At 46.0% G+C, this 21,478-nt stretch overlaps 1 protein-coding gene across 1 annotated transcript in view; it reads left to right on the top strand.

Annotated features, from left to right (window-relative positions):
• GDI2 (GDP dissociation inhibitor 2) overlaps positions 1 to 21,478 on the top strand; it is an 88,920-nt gene that overhangs the window by 52,925 nt on the left and 14,517 nt on the right. Inside the window, exons 8-9 of the mRNA XM_069765333.1 lie at positions 13,574 to 13,745; positions 13,890 to 14,034. Of these exons, the coding sequence (XP_069621434.1) occupies positions 13,574 to 13,745; positions 13,890 to 14,034 (317 nt within the window). The remainder of the gene's footprint in view (positions 1 to 13,573; positions 13,746 to 13,889; positions 14,035 to 21,478) is intronic.

Here is a 21,478-nt window from a genome sequence, read left to right on the forward strand (position 1 = left end):
ACCAAACCGCTTGTGCTGTAGCGATTTCCACTGCCCAACACCACCTTCGGTGTGCAGGGACAGTGGAAGCTACATTTTTTTTTTCCTCAGCGCTGTAGCTCATTGGGCTGCCCTAGAAGGCTCCCTGAAAGCTGCATTGCTGTGTGTACGCCGCTGTGCAAACCAACTGCTTTTTTCAAAGCACAAATCCTCTTGTTCCTTCCTTTCTGCACAGCTATCTTTTTTGTTTGTCCACACTTTTTATTTAATTTGTGCATCAGTCCACTCCTTATTGCTGCCTGCCATACCTGGCTGAGATTACTGCAGGGAGATAGTAATTGTTGGACACTCCCTGTTTTTTTTTTTTTTTTTTTTGTGGGAGATTAAGATTGACATTTCTGCTAGAGTGCCATCCCCGTGTGTGCCATCTCTCAGTCAGTGGGCCATAGAAAGCCTATTTATTTTTTTGCTTGATTTGGGTTCTAAAATCTACCTGAAAAAATCACTACATCAATCAGTGGGAGAAAAATATTGGCCTCAGGGCTTGTGTGCCACTCCTGACTCCTGTGTGCATCATCACTCACTCAGTGGGCCATAGAAAGCCTATTTATTTATTTTTTTTTTTGGTTTTATAAAATTCTCCCTTAAAAAAAAAAGGGAGATTAATATTGGCCTTTGGGCTTGTGTGCCAGTCCTAAGGGTATGTTCACACGTTCAGGATTTCCATCCTTTTTTTTTTCCTGACTGTTTTTTAAAAAACTGCAGCTCTTGGCAGAAAACGCAGGTCCTTTTTTTGGTCCTTTTTTGGTCCGTTTTTGATGCGTTTTTTGATGCGTTTTTGATGCGTTTTTTTGATGCAGTTTTCTAGCCAGAGTCTGTGTGTTTTCTAGGAATTTTTTTAGGGTTAAAATGGCTGAAAATACCCTAACCCTACCCCTACCCCTAACCCTACCCTAACCCTAACCCTACCCACCCCTAACCCTACCCCCTAACCCTACCCCTAACCCTAACCCTAACCCTACCCCTAACCCTACCCCTAACCCTAACCCTACCCCTAACCCTACCCTACCCCTATTCTAACCTTAGTGAAAAAAAAAAAAAAAAAAAATTCTTTATTTTTTTTTATTGTCCCTACCTATGGGGTGACAAGGGGGGGGGGGGTGTCATTTACTATTTTTTTATTTTGATCACTGAGATAGGTTATATCTCAGTGATCAAAATGCACTTTGGAACGAATCTGCCGGCCGGCAGATTCGGCGGGCGCACTGCGCATGCGCCCGCCATTTTGCAAGATGGCGGCGCCCAGGGAGAAGACGGCCGGACGGACACCGGGACGCCGGGTGAGTATAAGGGGGGGAGATTAGGGCACGGGGGGGGCATCGGAGCACTGGGGGGGGGCATCGGAGCACTGGGGGGGCATCGGAGCACGGGGGGGGCGGGATCGGAACACGGGGGGGGCAGCCACACTCCGCCCACGCACTTCCGCCCGCTCCCCGCACTTCCTGCTGCAGCGGTTCTGCACATCAAACCGCAGTAAAACCCGCAGATATATTTTTGATCTGCGGGTTTTACTGCGGTTTGGACCTCACAATGGAGGTCTATGGGTGCAGAACCGCTGCGGCTCCGGAAAAAGAATTGACATGCTCCTTCTTTTTTCCGGGAGCTATTCAGCGCGTCTTTTTTTTTACAATTTCCGGACCATGTGCACAGTGTGTCCTGTTTTCCATAGGGTACAGTGTACTGTACCCTGCATGGAAAACAGCTGCGGAACCGCAGCGGCAAAACCGCCGCGGTTCCGCGGTAAAAACGCACTGTGTGAACATGGCCTAAGCGTGCCATCTCTCTCTCAGATAGTGGGCCATAGAAAGCCTATTTATGTTTTTGGTTGATTTGGGTTCTAAATTCTACCTGAAAAAATCAATAATCAATCAGTGGGAGATAAATATTGGCTTCTGGGCTTGTGTGCCACTCCTGACTCCTGTGTGCGTCATCTCTCACTCAAGTGGGCCATAGAAAGCCTTTTTTTGTTTATTTGTTTTCTAAATTCTCCCTGAAAAAATCATTTTATTCTATTTTTTTTTTTCCTAAAGTCTCCCTGAAAAAAAAAAAAAAAAATCAAATCAGTGGGAGATTAATATTTACATTCGTGCTTCAGTGACAGTCCTGCGTGTGTGGCATCTCTCTCATTTGTTGCCACCAACAACAGAGTGTGTAACATTGTGCCTGATTTTCGTTGTGGTCTCACTCACCTGTAAAGGGGTAGCTAAATCATACTGAAGTTAAAGCTCACCGTATAAGTTGTGTGACAGCAACAAATACCATTAGTTTGGTTACGTTTTTAAAACAATGAGGAAGTCTGGTGGAAGAGGTCGTGGCCGGGGGCATTCATTGTCAGCTGGTAATGAGGGTAGTGGTAGTGGTGGAGCATCAGCTGGTCGTGGGAAAAAAAATATTGCACCTAAGTCTGGAGCTGTGGAGCCAGGTTCGTCGTCTGGCTACACAAGGCCTCGAACGCTCCCTTTTCTGGGAGTAGGAAAACCGCTTTTAAAGCCGGAGCAGCAAGAGCAAGTTTTGGCTTACCTTGCAGACTCAGCCTTTAGCTCTTTTGCCTCCTCTCGTGAAACTGGTAAATGTCAAAGCAGCGCGTCGTTAGTGGATGTTCACGGTCAGGGACAAGTCGCTTCCTTGTCCTCTTCAGCAAAAACAACAGAGAAGAATGCAGCAGGCGACACAACGGGTTACTCCATGGAGCTCTTACACATACCGTCCCTGGCTTAGAAAGTGAAGCAGTTAACAGTCCATGCCCATTACAAGTTGAATCTGACATGGAGTGCACTGATGCACAGCCACAGCCAGACTACTATGCTGGTCCTTTGACTCAGACCACAACATTGCCCTCGCAGGGTAATGATCAAGAATCAGACCCTGATAAGACTATGTTGCCCCATCACGAACGCTATACCCACCGACCGACACGGTGACACAGACGAAGTTGCACACGAGCTACAAGAAGAGGTAATAGATGACCCAGTTCTTGACCCCAATTGGCAGCCATTGGGGGAACAGGGTGCAGCGGCAGCAGTTCTGAAGCGGAGGAGGAGGGGCCGCAGCAGGCATCAACATCGCAACAGGTTCCATCTGCCGGGCCCGTATCTTGCCCAAAACGCGTGGCAAAGCCAAAACCTGTTGGAGGACAGCGTGGCCATCCGGTTAAAGCTCAGTCTGCAATGCCTGAAAAGGTATCCGATGCTAGAAAAAATGCAGTCTGGCATTTTTTTTAAACAACATCCAATTGATCAGCGCAAAGTCATCTGTCAAAAATGTTCAACTACCTTAAGCAGAGGACAGAATCTGAAAAGTCTCAATACAAGTTGCATGCATAGACATTTAACCACCATGCATTTGCAAGCCTGGACTAACTACCAAACGTCCCTTAAGGTTGTAGCAACCCCGCCAATAAGCAGGCCAAGTCAGCAACGCAACATCCCTTCCGGCAGTGTAGGGCCACCATTTTCCGCACCACCTGCAGTATCTGTGCAGGTTTCTTTGCCAGGCCAAAGCAGTCAGGGTCAGGGAATCACCAGTTTCGTAGTAGGAAACACTGCATCTAGGGCACCGGCGGCAACAATCCATCTCCCACCGTCTCTGTCTGCCATGTCCACCGGCACCCCCCGCTAGTTCCACGATCTCCAGCTCTCCAGTCCAGCTCACCCTACATGAGACTATGGTTGGAAAAAGGAAGTACTTAGCCTCGCATCCGCGTACACAGGGTTTGAACGCCCACATAGCTAGACTAATCTCGTTAGAGATGATGCCCTACCGGTTAGTTGAAAGCGAAGCTTTCAAAGCCCTGATGGACTACGCTGTACCACGCTACGGAGCTACCCAGTCGACACTTTTTTCCAGAAAAGCCATCCCAGCCCTCCACCAGCATGTTAAAGAGCGCATCGTCCATGCACTCAGGCAATCTGTGAGCACAAAGGTGCACCTGACAACAGATGCATGGACCAGTAGGCATGGCCAGGGACGTTACGTGTCCATCACGGCACACTGGGTGAATGTTGTGGATGCAGGGTCCACAGGGGACAGCAAGTTTGGGACAGTTCTGCCTAGCCCACGGTCTAGGAAACAGTTGGCTGTAGCCGTTCGCACCCCCTCCTCCTCCTCTTCGTCCTCCTGCAGAAGCGAGAGCTCGTCCACAGACCGCAGTCGCACAACCACTCCATCCGCAGCTGCCACTGTTGCACACCAGGTCTCCCATTATGGGGCAGCTACTGGCAAACCTCAGCAGGCTGTATTGGCTATGAAGTGTTTGGGCGACAACAGACACACCGCGGAAGTTCTGTCCGAGTTCTTGCAGAAAGAAACGCAGTCGTGGCTGGGCACTGTAGATCTTGAGGCAGGCAAGGTAGTGAGTGATAACGGAAGGAATTTCATGGCTGCCATATCCCTTTCCCAACTGAAACACATTCCTTGCCTGGCTCACACCTTAAACCTGGTGGTGCAGTGCTTCCTGAAAAGTTATCCGGGGTTATCCGACCTGCTCCTCAAAGTGCGTGGACTTTGCTCACATATCCGCCGTTCGCCCGTACACTCCAGCCGTATGCAGACCTATCAGCGTTCTTTGAACCTTCCCCAGCATCGCCTAATCATAGACGTTGCAACAAGGTGGAACTCAACACTGCACATGCTTCAGAGACTGTGTGAACAGAGGCGGGCTGTTATGTTTTTGTGGGAGGATACACATACACGGGCAGGCAGTAGGATGGCAGACATGGAGTTGTCAGGTGTGCAGTGGTCGAAGATTCAAGACATGTGTCAAGTCCTTCAGTGTTTTGAGGAATGCACACGGCTGGTTAGTGCAGACAACGCCATAATAAGCATGAGCATCCCCCTAATGCGTCTGCTGATGCAAAGTTTGACGCACATAAAGGATCAGGCGTCTGCAGCTGAGGAAGAGGAAAGCCTTGATGACAGTCAGCCATTGTCTGGCCAGGGCAGTGTACAGGACGAGTTAGCGGGCGAAGAGGAGGATGATGGGGATGATTATATTTTTAATGAGGAAGCTTTTCCGGGGCCACTGGAAATTGGTGGCGCGGCAAGGCCGGGTTCTGGTTTTTGGAGGGACACAAGTGACGTGGATTTGCCTGAAACTGCCCCTCAACCAAGCACAACCGCAGATTTGAGAACTGGAACTTTGGCCCACATGGCGGATTATGCCTTACGTATCCTCACAAGGGACACACGCATAACTAAAATGATGAACGATGACTATTACTGGTTGGCCTGCCTCCTTGATCCTCGCTATAAAGGCAAATTGCAAAATATAATGCCACATGAGAACTTGGAACTAATATTAGCAACCAAACAATCAACTCTTGTTGACCGTTTGCTTCTGGCATTCCCTGCACACAGCGCCCGTGATCGTTCTCACACGAGCTGCAGGGGCCATCAGACCAGAGGAGTTAGAGGGGCAGAAATCAGAAGTGGCGTTGGCCAGAGGGGTTTTCTGACCAGGTTGTGGAGTGATTTTGCTATGACCGCAGACAGGACAGGTACTGCAGCATCAATTCAAAGTGACAGGAGACAACATTTGTCCAGTATGGTTACAAACTATTTTTCATCCCTTATCGATGTTCTCCCTCAACCGTCATTCCCATTTGATTACTGGGCATCCAAATTAGACACCTGGCCAGAATTGGCAGAATATGCATTGCAGGAGCTTGCTTGCCCGGCAGCTAGTGTCCTATCAGAAAGAGTATTCAGTGCTGCAGGTTCAATACTAACAGAAAAAAGGACTCGTCTGGCTACCCAAAATGTAGATGATCTAACCTTCATTAAAATGAACCACAACTGGATTTCGAAATCTTTTGCCCCACCTTGCCCGGCTGACACCTAGCTTTCCTATGAAAAGGTCTTGCCTGTGGACTATTCTGAATGCCTTTTCCAATCTCGTAATTTTCTGCACCTGATTGTCCAGCATACGACATGTTTACACCTCACTAAATGGCCAAACTCCCCACACGGGGCCGTGGTATCGACACTTGGCGACAGCACCCGTGAGAGTGCTGTTTGTCTGAAGAGGTGGGTGTGCCCGCTTTTGGTCGACGGCACTGCCACTGGGTCCCTCCTAGTACAATAAAGTGTCTCTGGCGGTGGTGGTGCGCACCCAACGTCAGACACACCGTTGTAATATGAGGGACCCTGGGCCTGTACCGCCGGCCACAAGACAGTTCCCCCCCCCCCCCCCCCCAGCTCAAACAGTGCTCTACCACTTGCAAAATTATCTCACAGCTCCACCAATGTTTAGTCTATGCGCTGACATCCTTCAATGCCTGCCACTGACAATACCATTGTATTGACATTTTTGTTATGTTAGGCCTTCGAAGCCTGTCTGCGGTCACTCCTTCCACTATGCCTCCACTGACCACACCACTGCTGCCCGTGTACCCCTGGAACCAATTTAAAATTGCCTACAGCCATGTGTTATTATTTTAGGCCTTCGATGCCTGTCTGCGGTCCGTTCTTTCTACTACTACTACACTGACCAGGCCACTGCTGCCCGTGTACCCCTGGAACCAATTTAAAATTGCCTACAGCCATGTGTTATTATTTTAGGCCTTCGATGCCTGTCTGCGGTCACTCCTTCCACTAGGCCTCCACTGACCACACCACTGCTGCCCGTGTACCCCTGGAACCAATTTAAAATTGCCTACAGCCATGTGTTATTATTTTAGGCCTTTGATGCCTGTCTGCGGTCACTCCTTCCACTAGGCCTCCACTGACCACACCACTGCTGCCCGTGTACCCCTAGAACCTATTTATAATTGCATAGAGCATCCTTTTTTTAATAGTAGGCGTACAAAGTCTGTCTGCGGTTCACTATTGAAGTTGTCCTCCACTGCCCAGAGCACTGCAGCTTGTGTACCCCTGTAACTTTTTTCTGCTGCAGTGAGCAACATTTTTGGTTTGAGTCCTACTACCTGTGTCTGTCTGCGCCACTCAATTCAGCTGTGTTCCTTTGAAAAAAGCTGAGCGTCAATAGTCTTGTTTTCAGCCTCTAGGAATTTTAAAACTGCATTGGGTGTACAACTTTGGTAGGGCCTACTAACGGTGTCTGCCTCCCCAAGGTGTTCCCCAGGTTTCCTCTCCATTGCTTCAATCTTCATGCTCTCGTTTAGTAGTTGTTGGAAACTACGCTGCATTAGGCCTACAAATTGGGTATGGGGTGTAGAGAGATGGTGTGTTCCACTCCAAGGTGTTCTCCAGGTTGCCTTTCCTGAGCTTCAGTCTTCATGCTCTCGTTTAGTAGTTGTTGGAAACTACGCTGCATTAGGCCTACAAATTGGGTATGGGGTGTAGAGAGATGGTGTGTTCCACTCCAAGGTGTTCTCCAGGTTGCCTTTCCTGAGCTTCAATCTTCATGCTCTCGTTTAGTAGTTGTTGGAAACTACGCTGCATTAGGCCTACAAATTGGGTATGGGGTGTAGAGAGATGGTGTGTTCCACTCCAAGGTGTTCTCCAGGTTGCCTTTCCTGAGCTTCAATCTTCATGCTCTCGTTTAGTAGTTGTTGGAAACTACGCTGCATTAGGCCTACAAATTGGGTATGGGGTGTAGAGAGATGGTGTGTTCCACTCCAAGGTGTTCTCCAGGTTGCCTTTCCTGAGCTTCAATCTTCATGCTCTCGTTTAGTAGTTGTTGGAAACTACGCTGCATTAGGCCTACAAATTGGGTATGGGGTGTAGAGAGATGGTGTGTTCCACTCCAAGGTGTTCTCCAGGTTGCCTTTCCTGAGCTTCAATCTTCATGCTCTCGTTTAGTAGTTGTTGGAAACTACGCTGCATTAGGCCTACAAATTGGGTATGGGGTGTAGAGAGATGGTGTGTTCCACTCCAAGGTGTTCTCCAGGTTGCCTTTCCTGAGCTTCAATCTTCATGCTCTCGTTTAGTAGTTGTTGGAAACTACGCTGCATTAGGCCTACAAATTGGGTATGGGGTGTAGAGAGATGGTGTGTTCCACTCCAAGGTGTTCCCCAGGTTGCCTTTCCTGAACTTCTATCTTCAGGTTCTCATTAAATTGTAGTTAAATGGAACAACTGCATTTGGCGTACTAGTTGGTTTGGGGCCTACTATCGGTGTCTGCCACTCCTTGCTGTTCTCCTGGTTTCCTGTCCTGAAATTCCATTTTCAGGCTCTTGTTAAGTAGTTGTTAATGTTAGACTGCATTTGGCCTACTAGTTGGGTTGGAGCCTACTATCGGTGTCTGCCACTCCTTGCTGTTCTCCTCAACTGAACTGAACAAAGCTGGGCCGCCTGTTTACTACGGTTGCCAATTTTGAACTGCATGTCGACTACTTACTGATTTGGGCCTACTCTCTGTGTCAGCCTCTCATTCCAGTTGTCCTCCACTGCAATGCCCCCTGGTTAGTCCTGTGTTACCAATTTTGAACTGCATTTAGCCCACTTTATTCTTTGGGCCTATATCTGTGTTTCCTCCTCATCCTGCCCATTGCCCAGCCAGTGATAGATGAGTCTGCTGGTACATTGACCCATAACGCAAAATTCCCCGTGCACGCTACACAGCAAGATTGTGACCCTGCTGAAAGTCAGGTTCCTCTTCCCGCATACCATACCACCTTACACGGGGACAAAGAGGAAGGTGCAGATGAAAGTGCAGGTTCCTTCATCAGGTGGGGGGAGGAATACTAGTTGGCGACGTCACTGGCACAGGGCCTCTCATAGTACGCAAAAGTGTTGCTGCCGGTGGGAGGCGCCCCCGCCGTGCAAACACACCGCTGTACTTTGAGGGGCCCTGTGCCAGTGCCAATGCCAACGAGTGGGCCCCCCCTGCCTGCTCAGGATCACAGCACTTGCAAAGTACTTACCTCTCCCTGCTCCACTGCCGTGACGTGGTCCAGATTTACTGGGCCCACTAATTACTTGAACCAGCCCTACCCCCCACAACTTTAGCCAAATGACCCCCAATTTCAAATGCCTTCCAATTATTATAAGGTAAATTACGATTGACAAGCTTCTTTAACAAGAATGGATGTTTTTGCCATTAAAATGGGCAGTGTAGGTGTTTTCCTGGCCTCCACTCACTGCCGACTATGCTCCCCCATTGACTTGCATTGGGTTTCGTGTTTCGGGCGATACCCGACTTTTCGCTATAATCGGCCGATTCCACTCGACTCGACTTCTAAGATAGTCGGGTTTCGCGAAACACGGCTCGACTCTAAAAAGGTCAAGGTCGCTCAACCGTAGTCCTGGGCACTAAAATGCATCTGCTGGCCGGTTTTAAAGGAAATCTGTGACAACATTTGACCAAACTAATCTATTATGGTCATACAGGCTATAAACTGCTGAAAACAGTCATACCTGTATATCGGATGCCTGTTGTTGAGAAATCATCTTTTATCACTTTATATAAATGAAGTCTTCCAGGTTACGGGGAGGACGGTGCCTGGAGATAACTCTGCCTCCAGAGCTTATTGTAAATGAAGAGGAGTTACCAGTGTGATGGCCACTCTCTGCTCTCCGGATATTAATGCAGAGCTGTGTGATTATACCTGACACATCTGCAGTTTCCTGTCACCATTATTATACAGTCTGTTCTACAGTCATCATGTTATAATGCATGCAAAGCTGAACAGATGGATGTATAGTTTTATGGGAAAAGATTCAGTAGAACTTTTATTTTAAATCTTAAAGCTTCTGCTTTTTCAGGGTTTTTAGGTCCAATGGACGGTCTTATCAGTGATGGACAACTTTCTTTCTGTAAGTATGTATACAGAGACCTCTGTCAGTCACAGAGCAGTGGATTAAATGGTGAACGCACAGGTTATACTGAATCTTTTCTCACATAACTATCTTATTAATCTGCAGAATCCGCACAAAGAATGAACATGCTGCGGAAAATACCGCGCAAAACGCTGCGTTGTATTTTCCGCACCATGTGCACTGCGGATTTGGTTTTCCATATTTTTACATGGTACTGTAAACCTGATGGAAAACTGCTGCCAATCTACAGCAGATCCACAGGCAAATCCGCACCGTGTGCACATAGCCTAAAAGATGATTTCTCAACAACAAGGTATGCGATATGAGGCTTACAGGGATGACTTTTTCCAGCAGTCTATAACCTGTATACCCATATTAATAGTTTAGATAGGTGGAATGACGGATTCCCTTTAAAACCAAACTTTATCCACTTTAGTGGCTCAAGTGGTTTCTGGTGTTTTGACACCTCAGGGGCTCCACAAATGAGATGGCATCCATTATGGCAAAATCGGAACTTCAAAAGCCAAATGTTGCTCCTTCCGTTCTAAGCCCCGCTTTGTACTCAAACAGTAGTTTCCAATCATGTAAGAGGTATTGCTGCACTTGGGAGAAATTGTGCAACAAATTTTGGAGTGCATTTCCACTGTAAACATGAAACATTTGGATCAAACTCAACATTTTAGTGGAAAATGTTTTAATTCCACATAGCATAAACTTCTGTGACTTACTTGAAGGGTTTAAAAACTTCCTGACTGCAGTTTAAAAAAAAAAAAAAAAAAAGTTGTCGGCTATTTTGATTACTTTAAAAAAAAAAAAAAAAAAAAAACCTTATACTAGTCTGTCACAGTTAGTGATGTTGGCGGGCATGGCTTGGCTGCAGCACTTTTACCTGTGGGGGGTGTGTGTGTTGTTTTTTTTTTTTTAATCAACCATACAGTTCACTTTACTAGGCTAAGGGTACCGTCACACTATACGATTTACCTACGATCACGACCAGCGATATGACCTGGCCGTGATCGTAGGTAAATCGTAGTGTGGTCGCTGGGGAGCTGTCACACAGACAGCTCTCCAGCGACCAACTATGCCGAGGTCCCTGGGTAACCAGGGTAAACATCGGGTAACTAAGCGCAGGACCGCGCTTAGTTACCCGATGTTTACCCTGGTTACAAGCGTTAAACTAAAAAAAAAAAAAAACAGCACATACTTACATCTGGTGTCCGTCAGGTCCCTTGCAGTCTGCTTCCCGCACTCAGTGACTGCCGGCCGTAAAGTGAAAGCACAGCCGCTGTGCTTTCACTTTCACTTTACGGCCGGCAGTCACAGTGCGGGAGGCAGAGACGGCAAGGGACCTGACGGACACCAGAATGTAAGTATGTGCTGTTTGTTTTTTTTTAGTTTAACGCTTGTAACCAGGGTAAACATCGGGTAACTAAGCGCGGTCCTGCGCTTAGTTACCCGATGTTTACCCTGGTTACAAGCGAACGCATCGCTGGATCGCATCACTAGATCGCTAGATCGGTGTCACACACACCGATCTAGCGATGACAGCGGGAGATCCAGCGATGAAAGAAAGTTCTAAACGATCTGCTACGACGTACGATTCTCAGCAGGATCCCTGATCGCTGCTGCGTGTCAGACACAGCGATATCGTAACGATATCGCTGGAACGTCACGAATCGTACCGTCGTAGCGATCAAAATGTTATAGTGTGACGGTACCCTTACTGTTTAGTGCTGATTTCTATCTTTAAGGGGCGTGTTGATAATGCAGAGCACCCTGAAGACTCGCTCTCGGAGAATCCCGTGAGCAACTTTTGGAAATAACGTACAGATGAGCATTAAATTGAGTCCATATCTCTAAATACTGTATTATTCTAGATAATACCTCAAAATATTGAGGGGAACAGTGAGAGCAAAGGAACAGCAAAAACTGCTCACTTTTCAACTGGTGACAGATTCTCTTTAGGGTCAAGCATAAAAATTAAGTTTCTCAATTATTTTCCATTATATATTACTTTAGCCCCTGATAACCTATGATGTATGGGTATGTCATAGCACGTGTCCCTCCCTTTTGATGTGGGCTCCAACGCTGATCCCGCATCTTTTCAGGCACATGTCTGCTGATTTGATCAGCTGTCATATGCCCCTACCTTCTTCTGGTGGAATCTCAATTTACCTGCCCCTGTCACATGATTACGGGGCGCCAGTGGGTTGAAATGACATCTGGAGGTATGTAGATGACCCCGTTGCTTACCATCGCTGATCTGCTATGAATGCTGGCCAGTGGCAATAGATTTCTGCTTTACATAGAAGGGTTGAAGTGCCTAAGGAGACCATCAAAGCAAGTACAAAGTAGGAAAAAGTTTTAAAAATACAAAAAAATTCAAAATAAAACAATAAAAAATTTCACATTTGGTATCACTGAGTTCGGAAATACTTTATCTCTCAAAATATAAACTAAATCTGATCGGTAAACAGCGTAGCTAGAAAATAAGTCAACTCCAGAATTACGTTGTTTTGGCCTCCACAACTTTACTATAATAGGAGATCAAAACACCAAGTTGGTATCTATAAAACAGCTCAGCGTGCAAAAATAAGCCCTTGCCCAGCCCCAGATCCTAAAAAAGACTCTACTGGAAAATGCCCAACCCCCCCCCCCCCCCCCCCCCCCCCCCTCCTTTTTTGTATTTTTTTTAATACAAACATTGGATTTTTTTTCATTGCCTAAATAAAAAAGTGTTCAAAAGTTCAACTCGCCCTGTGAAAAACAAGCCCTCACATGGCCATATTGATGGAAAATAAAAATTATGGCTCTGGGAAGAAGGGAAGTGAGAAACTAAAGCTCAAGGGAAAAATAAAAATCTCAAGGTCGCGAAGGGGTTAAGCATTAACTGCGCAGACTCATTGAGATATATAGAAGTATTCTGTAGTTATTGCTACATGACACCTCCGATTTGAAAAATTGGCGCTCGTCAGTGACAAGAAGGGGTTAGGCGCGTAGTAAATCAGCATGCATCTGGTTTTAGTCTTATGAATTTTATTGATATGTGTTATTTTCTTTAAAGGGAACCTGTCATCCCCAAAATCGAAGATGACCTAAGCCCACTGGCATCAGGGGCTTATCTACAGCATTCTGTAATGCTGTAGATAAGCCCCCGATGTAACCTGAAAGATGAGAGAGGTTAGATTATACTCACCCAGGGGAGGTCCCGCTGCGGTCCGGTCCGATGGGCGTCGCAGTCCGGTTCGGGGCCTCCCATCTTCTTACTATAACGTCCTCTTCTTGTCTTCACGCTGCGGCTCCTGCACAGGCGTACATTCTGTCCTGTTGAGGGCAGAGCAAAGTACTGCAGTGCGCTGGTGCCGGGCCTCCCTGACCTTTGCCGGCGCCTGCGCATATGAAGCTCAGCCTCTGACTATTAACATTAGCCTCCACATTGCAGTGACAGGGGCTTTCAGCAGGCCCACTGCTCCCTGGGGAACCTATCAGCTTGCTGCGATCACATTACAGGGGGAACTGAGTGCATGAACAGACTCCTGGGCAAGGTTACACTCTCAATAGGTGTCCTCAGAAAATTATCTAGTGTTTGACAGAGTATATTTTACCTTAAAACTTGAACTGTTTAAAAAAATTTTTTTTGGAATATCACGATCTGTATTAAAAATGGAAATCTGGCAATTTTCACACAAGAACTTGGGTCTGTTCTAGGCTCATACTACGGTCATGCCGTGTGAAGGGGTTAATAGAGGCGCCTGCACAAATATGGTAAGATTTTCTTCCTAGTAAACCGCGAATATTTCATTCATTCTTCTAGGTTGCCCGATGCAAGCAGTTGATTTGCGATCCCAGTTATGTTCCAAATTCTGTCACTAAACTTGGCCAAGTTATTCGTGTAATTTGTATCCTGAGTCACCCAATAAAAAACACAAATGACGCCAATTCTTGTCAAATCATCATTCCGCAAAATCAAGTCAACAGGAAATCTGGTAAGATAAAACGTGTACTGAAAAACATTGAGCTTCTATTGAATATTTTATTTTTTTTGTGATCTGCTGTAATAGGCGTGCAATATATGACCTGCAGTATATGACCTGCTAATTTCTTTCTCACGTCTCTTCATCTCTTCCAAGATATCTATGTGTGCATGATCTCGTATGCACACAATGTGGCTGCACAAGGAAAGTACATAGCTATAGTCAGCACTACTGTAGAAACCAATGACCCAGAGGGGGAGATCAAGCCTGCCCTTGAACTCCTGGAGCCCATAGAGCAAAAGTAAGTGAATTTATTACTAATATCTACTGTAATTGTGTGTGTGTGTGTGTAGATAGATAGATAGATAGATAGATAGATAGATAGATAGATAGATAGATAGATAGAGATCGATCGATCTCAACCTGGAATTTAAATTTTTTCTTTTTGAGGGTTTGCATCAGTTCATGTAAAGAACATGCCGACATTTACGAACATTGTTTGCGTCACAATTAAAAGAAAACCAAAAATTAGACAAAATAACTGAAAACTTCAATGTGCATAATTATTCGCCCCCCAAAAGTCAGCACTTTTTATAGAGCCTCCTTCTGCGGCAATTACAGCTGCAGGACGCTTTGGATAAGTCTCTATAGGAATTTTGCCCATTCCTCAAGGCAACACTGCTTCAGCTTCTTCAAGTTAGATGGTTTCCACTGATGAACAGCAATCATAAAATCTGACCTCAGTTTCTCAATTGCATTAAGGTCTGAGCTTTAATTAGGCCACTCCAAAACATTTACACATTTCTCCTTAAGCCACTCGAGTGTTGCTTTAGCAGTATGCTAAAGGTCATTGTTGAAAGGTGTCCCAGTCTGCAATCGCTGACAGACTGAAACAGGTTTTACTCCAGACTATTTTGCCTGTCACTGCTGCTGTAAAACATCCCCGTTGCATGATGTGGCCACTACCATGTTTCACTGTGGGGATGGTGTTCTTGGGGTGATGAGCTGTTGGTTTGGCGCCAGACATAATGTTCACCTTGGTGGCCAAAAAGTTCAATTTTGGTCTCATTTGACCACAGCAGCTGCCTCCATACATTTGAGGAGTCTCCTACATGCAAACTCAAAACAAGCCTTACTATTTGTGTAAATAAAAGCTTTTTTTTCTGTCCACTCTTTTTTGTTTTAAAGGCCACCTCTATGGAGTGTATGGCTATATGTGCACGTTGAGTATTTGTTTGCAGAAAGTTCTACAAGGATTCTGCATCTCGTGAGCGTGCATTTTTGCCGCATTTTGTGCATCTTTTTTGCATGCATTTTTGTACAGCAATGATGGCTTTTTGAGCTAAATAAGATATTGAAGTAAAGTTTTGTGATGTAATTTCTTGGTAAAACACCATTTTTTTTTTTCATGATTATGCAGTGGCATCAGGATAATGGGATTAGGGCTTGGTGTCTGCAGCTGTCATGGACCTAGCTTAGTAATGAAAAGGGATCAGCCCAACACCCTCATTACTAAGCCAATAAGTAAACACAAACACACACATTATCACCAGCCTATGTAGGAGCGTTAACAGAACGAACATACATAGGCTGTAACTAAACATCAACTAATAATTTTAAAGAAAATGAAAATTGTGCGGGCTCCCACGTAATTTTCATAACCAGCAGAGGGAAAGCTGAGGGCTGATGCTAATATTCTGGGAAGGAGCCAATAGCCAGTGGCCCCCTCCCAGACTGAAAACATCAGCTCTCAGCCACTCCAGAAAAGGCACATCTGCAAGATGCGCCAAATCTGGCGCTTAACCTCGCTCTTCCCACTTGCCATGTAGCTGTAGCAAGCAGGGTTAATATTTGTGGGGTTGATGTCACCTTTGTATTGTCAGGTGACATCAAGCCCCCAGGTTAGTAATAGAGAGGCGCCTATAAGACACCCATCCATTAGTAACCCTGTAGTGATATTGTATATAAACAACCAGAATAAAATCATTTATTTGAAATGACACAGAATCCTTTAACACCTTCATGACCCAGGGTATTTTTGTTTTTGTTTTTCGCTCCCCCTCCTTCCCAGAGCCATAACTTTTTTTTTTTTTTTCCATCAATTTTTTTCCATGTGAGGGCTTTTTTGCGAGACCAGCTGTATTTCTGAATGACATCATTGGTTTTAGCATGTTATGTACTAGAAAACAGGAAACAAATTCCAAGTGCTGTGCAATTGCAAAAAAAAGTGTAATCCCACATTTGTTTTTTGTTTGGCTTTTTTGCTAGGTTCACTAAATTCTAAAACCGGCCTTGGATTTTGATTCTCCAGGTCATTACGAGTTCATAGACACCAAACATGTCTAGGTTCTTTTTTTATTGAAGTGGTGAAAAATTCCAACCTTTGCTGGAAAAAAAAAAATTGCGCCATTTTCCAATACCCGTATCGTCTCCATTTTTCGTGATCTGGGGTCAGGTGAGGGCTTATTTTTTGAGCGCCGAGCTGACGATTTCAATGATACCATATTGGTGCAGATACGTTCTTTTGATCACCCGTTCTTGCATTTTAATGCAGTTTCGTGGCGACCAAAAAAAGTAATTCTGGCGTTTCGAATTTTTCTCGCCACGCCGTTTACTAAATGTGGTGTTTTTTTTTAATTTTGAATGGGGCGAAAGGGGGGTGATTTGAACTTTTATATTTATTTTTTTCATAATTTTTTAACTTTTTTTTTGTTGCCATGCTTCAATAGCCTCCATGTGAGGCTAGAAGCTGGCACAACTCGATCGGCTCAGCCACATAGGAGCGAAGCTCAGATCGCTCCTATGTAGCTGAATTCCTGCATTGCTATGAGCGCCGACCACAGGGTGGCGCTCATAGCAATCCGGCATCAACAGCCATAGATGTCATCGCCGGAGCCCGCATCAAAACAGGGGATCTGACCTCGGACGTACTATCCCGTCCGAGGTCAGAAAGGGGTTAATGAATCTTAAACCATACTCACCGAATGCCTAATCCACCGAAGCCAACGTCTCTTACAACATAAATAAAATAAACCACAATATTCCTCATCTGTCTGGCGAGAAGATAATCCATATTGTCCCACAACGATCCTGATCACTTTGATGTGACTGTCCTCAGACAGCCTGCGATACACTGCGCGAGCAGTTAACTCCTGTCAGTGTATCACTGAGCTGCTGTGAGAAGGTTAAATAAATAAGTGCAAGTCATGTCGAAGAAATTTTACCACTAAGATGAAGTACAATGTCACGAAAAAAGTGTCTCGGAATCCGCGTGATCCGTTAAAGCGTTCCAGAGTTCTAATCACGTAAATTGACAATGGTCAGACTGTAAAAATTGGCCTGGTCATTAAGCTACAAATTGTCTCACTAAGGGGTTAAAAAAAGGTACAATAGCTGGTTATGCCCTTGATATGGCAGTAACCTACCTAAACAGAAGTTCTAAAAAAATCCAAATGGCAGTATATTAGTACTAGCTATTGAACCCGTTCTACGCCCGGGTGGCGAGCATTTATATTGGTATATGGTCTCCATCCTGGTATGTGCTGCTCCATCCTGCATCCCCATCCTGTCATGTGCTGCTCCATCCTGCGTCCCCATCCTGTCATGAGCTGCTCCATCCTGCGCCCCCATCCTGTCATGTGCTGCACCCATCCTGCGCCCCCATTCTGACATGTGCTGCTCCCATCCTGCGCCCCCATTCTGACATGTGCTGCACCCATCCTGCGCCCCCGTTCTGTCATGTGCTGCTCCCATCCTGCGCCCCCGTTCTGTCATGTGCTGCTTCCATCCTGCACCCCCGTTCTGTCATGTGCTGCTGCCATCCTGCACCCCCGTTCTGTCATGTGCTGCCCTATTCTGTCATGTGCTGCTCCCATCCTGCGCCCCCGTTCTGTCATGTGCTGCTGCCATCCTGCACCCCCGTTCTGTCATGTGCTGCTCCCATCCTGCGCCTCTGTGCTGCTCCCATCCATATGCCCTATACGCTGCTCAATAAAGGTTTATGGCCCCCATCAGGTGGCGTAAGTAACAAATAGCTGTGGCATGAAGTGCCACAGCCTCATGGCACAGCAATTTGTTACTTACGGTACCTGATTCTTTTCCGGCGCCATTGTCTTGCTCCTCCTGGTGCCGGAATCGGCGCCTGCGCAGTCCGCGCTTTCCGGCGCCATTTTCTTGAAGACACACTGCTGTCTTCAAGAAAATGGCGCCGGAAAGTGCGGACTGCGCAGGCGCCGATTCCGGCACCAGGAGGAGCAAGACAATGGCACCCGAAAGGAATAGCGTAAGTAAAAACTTACTATGGCAGCGGATTATTTGCATAATCAGGGCGCAAATATGTAGACGGCGTCCCCGTGCTCCCAACCCCCTGCTCTCGACGGCATTTTTTCTATAATGTAACGCTAGGAGCGTCGCGCCTGCGCAGTCTATTAAGGCTTCGGACAGAGTGACGCTCCCAGCGTAATATTATAGATCTAATACCAAAGAAAAAATTTCATAAACAAAGATTCATGAGAAAACAGGACATTGATATGTACTCTCACTAAATAATTCAACCCATAGATGCGCAAAAAAACATTCACAACACCATGTCAGTATTTGGCTGGGATCACACACAGCGAGATACGGCCGAGTCTCGCAGGTTAAAACCAAGCTCTGGCACCGGCACTACAGAGCAGAGAGTGCAGCCGCATAGCAATACATGGAGCTGCACGCTCCGCTCCGGAGTGCCGGTGCCAGAGCTTTTTAACCTGCGAAACTCGGCCGTATCTCGCTGTAGTGTGACTCCGGCCATTAAGGAAAAACGCAGCTGGTTGGTAGACTACCAAAAGGTTTAAACCATAAAGTGATTATCCGAAACGAAACTGCATAAGGGAGAATAAGAAGCAAGAAATGGAAAAGCTATTAAAAGCAAGAAAACCTTGCTAGCAAATCAAAAATATTTGTGAAAAAGTATCAGGGTTCAAACCTGCTGTTATTGGGGTATTAAGATGTAAAATTCCTATTTGGAGCCATTTTTGCCAGTAGAAAATTTGTGGAGGAGCAGACCCCACGCGTATCGCCAGCTACATCCGTGGCTTCTTCAGGGAAAATGTCTGCTTCATGCTGCACATGATCAAAATATATACAGGTCCTTCTCAAAAAATTAGCATATAGTGTTAAATTTCATTATTTCCCATAATGTAATGATTACAATTAAACTTTCATATATTATAGATTCATTATCCACCAACTGAAATTTGTCAGGTCTTTTATTGTTTTAATACTGATGATTTTGGCATACAACTCCTGATAACCCAAAAAACCTGTCTCAATAAATTAGCATATCAAGAAAAGGTTCTCTAAACTACCTATTACCCTAATCTTCTGAATCAACTAATTAACTCTAAACACATGCAAAAGATACCTGAGGCTTTTATAAACTCCCTGCCTGGTTCATTACTCAAAACCCCCATCATGGGTAAAGGTACCGTCACACTTAGCGACGCTGCAGCGATACCGACAATGATCCGGATCGCTGCAGCGTCGCTGTTTGGTCGCTGGAGAGCTGTCACACAGACCGCTCTCCAGCGACCAACGATACCGGTAACCAGGGTAAACATCGGGTAACTAAGCGCAGGGCCGCGCTTAGTAACCCGATGTTTACCCTGGTTACCATCCTAAAAGTAAAAAAAAAACAAACACTACATACTTACCTACAGCCGTCTGTCCTCCAGCGCTGTGCTCTGTACTCCTCCTGTACTGACTGTGTGAGCACAGCGGCCGGAAAGCAGAGCGGTGACGTCACCGCTCTGCTTTCCGGCTGACCGACGCTCACAGCCAGTACAGGAGGAGTGCAGAGCACAGCGCCGGGGACAGACAGCGGTAGGTAAGTATGTAGTGTTTGTTTTTTTTTACTTTTAGGATGGTAACCAGGGTAAACATCGGGTTACTAAGCGCGGCCCTGCGCTTAGTTACCCGATGTTTACCCTGGTTACCAGTGAAGACATCGCTGAATCGGTGTCACACACGCCGATTCAGCTATGTCTACGGGGAGTCCAGCGACCAAATAAAGTTCTGGACTTTCTTCCCCGACCAGCGACAGCACAGCAGGGGCCTGATCGCTGCTGCCTGTCACACTGGACGATATCGCTAGCGAGGACGCTGCAAAGTCACGGATCGCTAGCGATATCGTCTAGTGTGACGGTACCTTAAGACTAGCGACCTGACAGATGTCAAGAAGGCCATCATTGACACCCTCAAGCAAGAGGGTAAGACCTAGAAAGAAATTTCTCAACAAATAGGCTGTTCCCAGAGTGCTGTATCAAGGCACCTCAATGGTAAGTCTGTTGGAAGGAAACAATGTGGCAGAAAACGCTGTACAACGAGAAGAGGAGACCGGACCCTGAGGAAGATTGTGGAGAAGGACCGATTCCAGACCTTGGGGAACCTGAGGAAGCAGTGGACTGAGTCTGGTGTGGAAACATCCAGAGCCACCGTGCACAGGCGTGTGCAGGAAATGGGCTACAGGTGCCGCATTCCCCAGGTAAAGCCACTTTTGAACCATAAACAGCGGCAGAGGCGCCTGACCTGGGCTACAGAGAAGCAACACTGGACTGTTGCTAAGTGGTCCCAAGTACTTTTTTCTGATGAAATCAAATTTTGCATGTCATTCGGAAATCAAGGTGCCAGAGTCTGGAGGAAGACTGGGGAGAAGGAAATGCCAAAATGCCTGAAGTCCAGTGTCAAGTACCCACAGTCAGTGATGGTGTGGGGTGCCATGTCAGCTGCTGGTGTTGGTCCACTGTGTTTCATCAAGGGCAGGGTCAATGCAGCTAGCTATCAGGAGATTTTGGAGCACTTCATGCTTCCATCGGCTGAAATGCTTTATGGAGATGAAGATTTCATTTTTCAGCACGACCTGGCACCTGCTCACAGTGCCAAAACCACTGGTAAATGGTTTACTGACCATGGTATTACTGTGCTCAATTGGCCTGCCAACTCTCCTGACCTGAACCCCATAGAGAATCTGTGGGATATTGTGAAGAGAAAGTTGAGAGACGCAAGACCCAACACTCTGGATGAGCTTAAGGCCGCTATTGAAGCATCCTGGGCCTCCATAACATCTCAGCAGTGTCACAGGCTGATTGCCTCCATGCCACGCCGCATTGAAGCAGTCATTTCTGCCAAAGGATTCCCGACCAAGTATTGAGTGCATAACTGAACATTATTATTTGTTGGTTTTTTTTGTTTGTTATTAAAAAACACTTTTATTTGATTGGATGGGTGAAATATGCTAATTTATTGAGACAGGTTTTTTGGGTTATCAGGAGTTGTATGCCAAAATCATCAGTATTAAAACAATAAAAGACCTGACAAATTTCAGTTGGTGGATAATGAATCTATAATATATGAAAGTTTAATTGTAATCATTACATTATGGTAAATAATGAAATTTAACACTATATGCTAATTTTTTGAGAAGGACCTGTACCTTGCCAGGGGAGAAAAGACAATTAGTCACACATGAACAGTAATTACTGGCTGATGGAAGAGGAGCGAGAGCAAATCCATTCAGCATGGCCTGTAACAGTGTTCAAAGAACCCAGTGACAATAAAGTTGGTTGACTGTACAATTTTGCGCATGTGTGAAAGACTATATGTTTGCGCATGTGCCTTATCGATTAAGGCTGGGTTCACATTGCGTTAATGGCAATGCGCTGACGGCATCCGTTACATAGCGGCACTAATGCTATGTAACGGCTGTG

The sequence above is a fragment of the Ranitomeya imitator genome, chromosome 4 (assembly GCF_032444005.1).
Source record: "Ranitomeya imitator isolate aRanImi1 chromosome 4, aRanImi1.pri, whole genome shotgun sequence".
Taxonomy (NCBI): domain Eukaryota; kingdom Metazoa; phylum Chordata; class Amphibia; order Anura; family Dendrobatidae; genus Ranitomeya; species Ranitomeya imitator.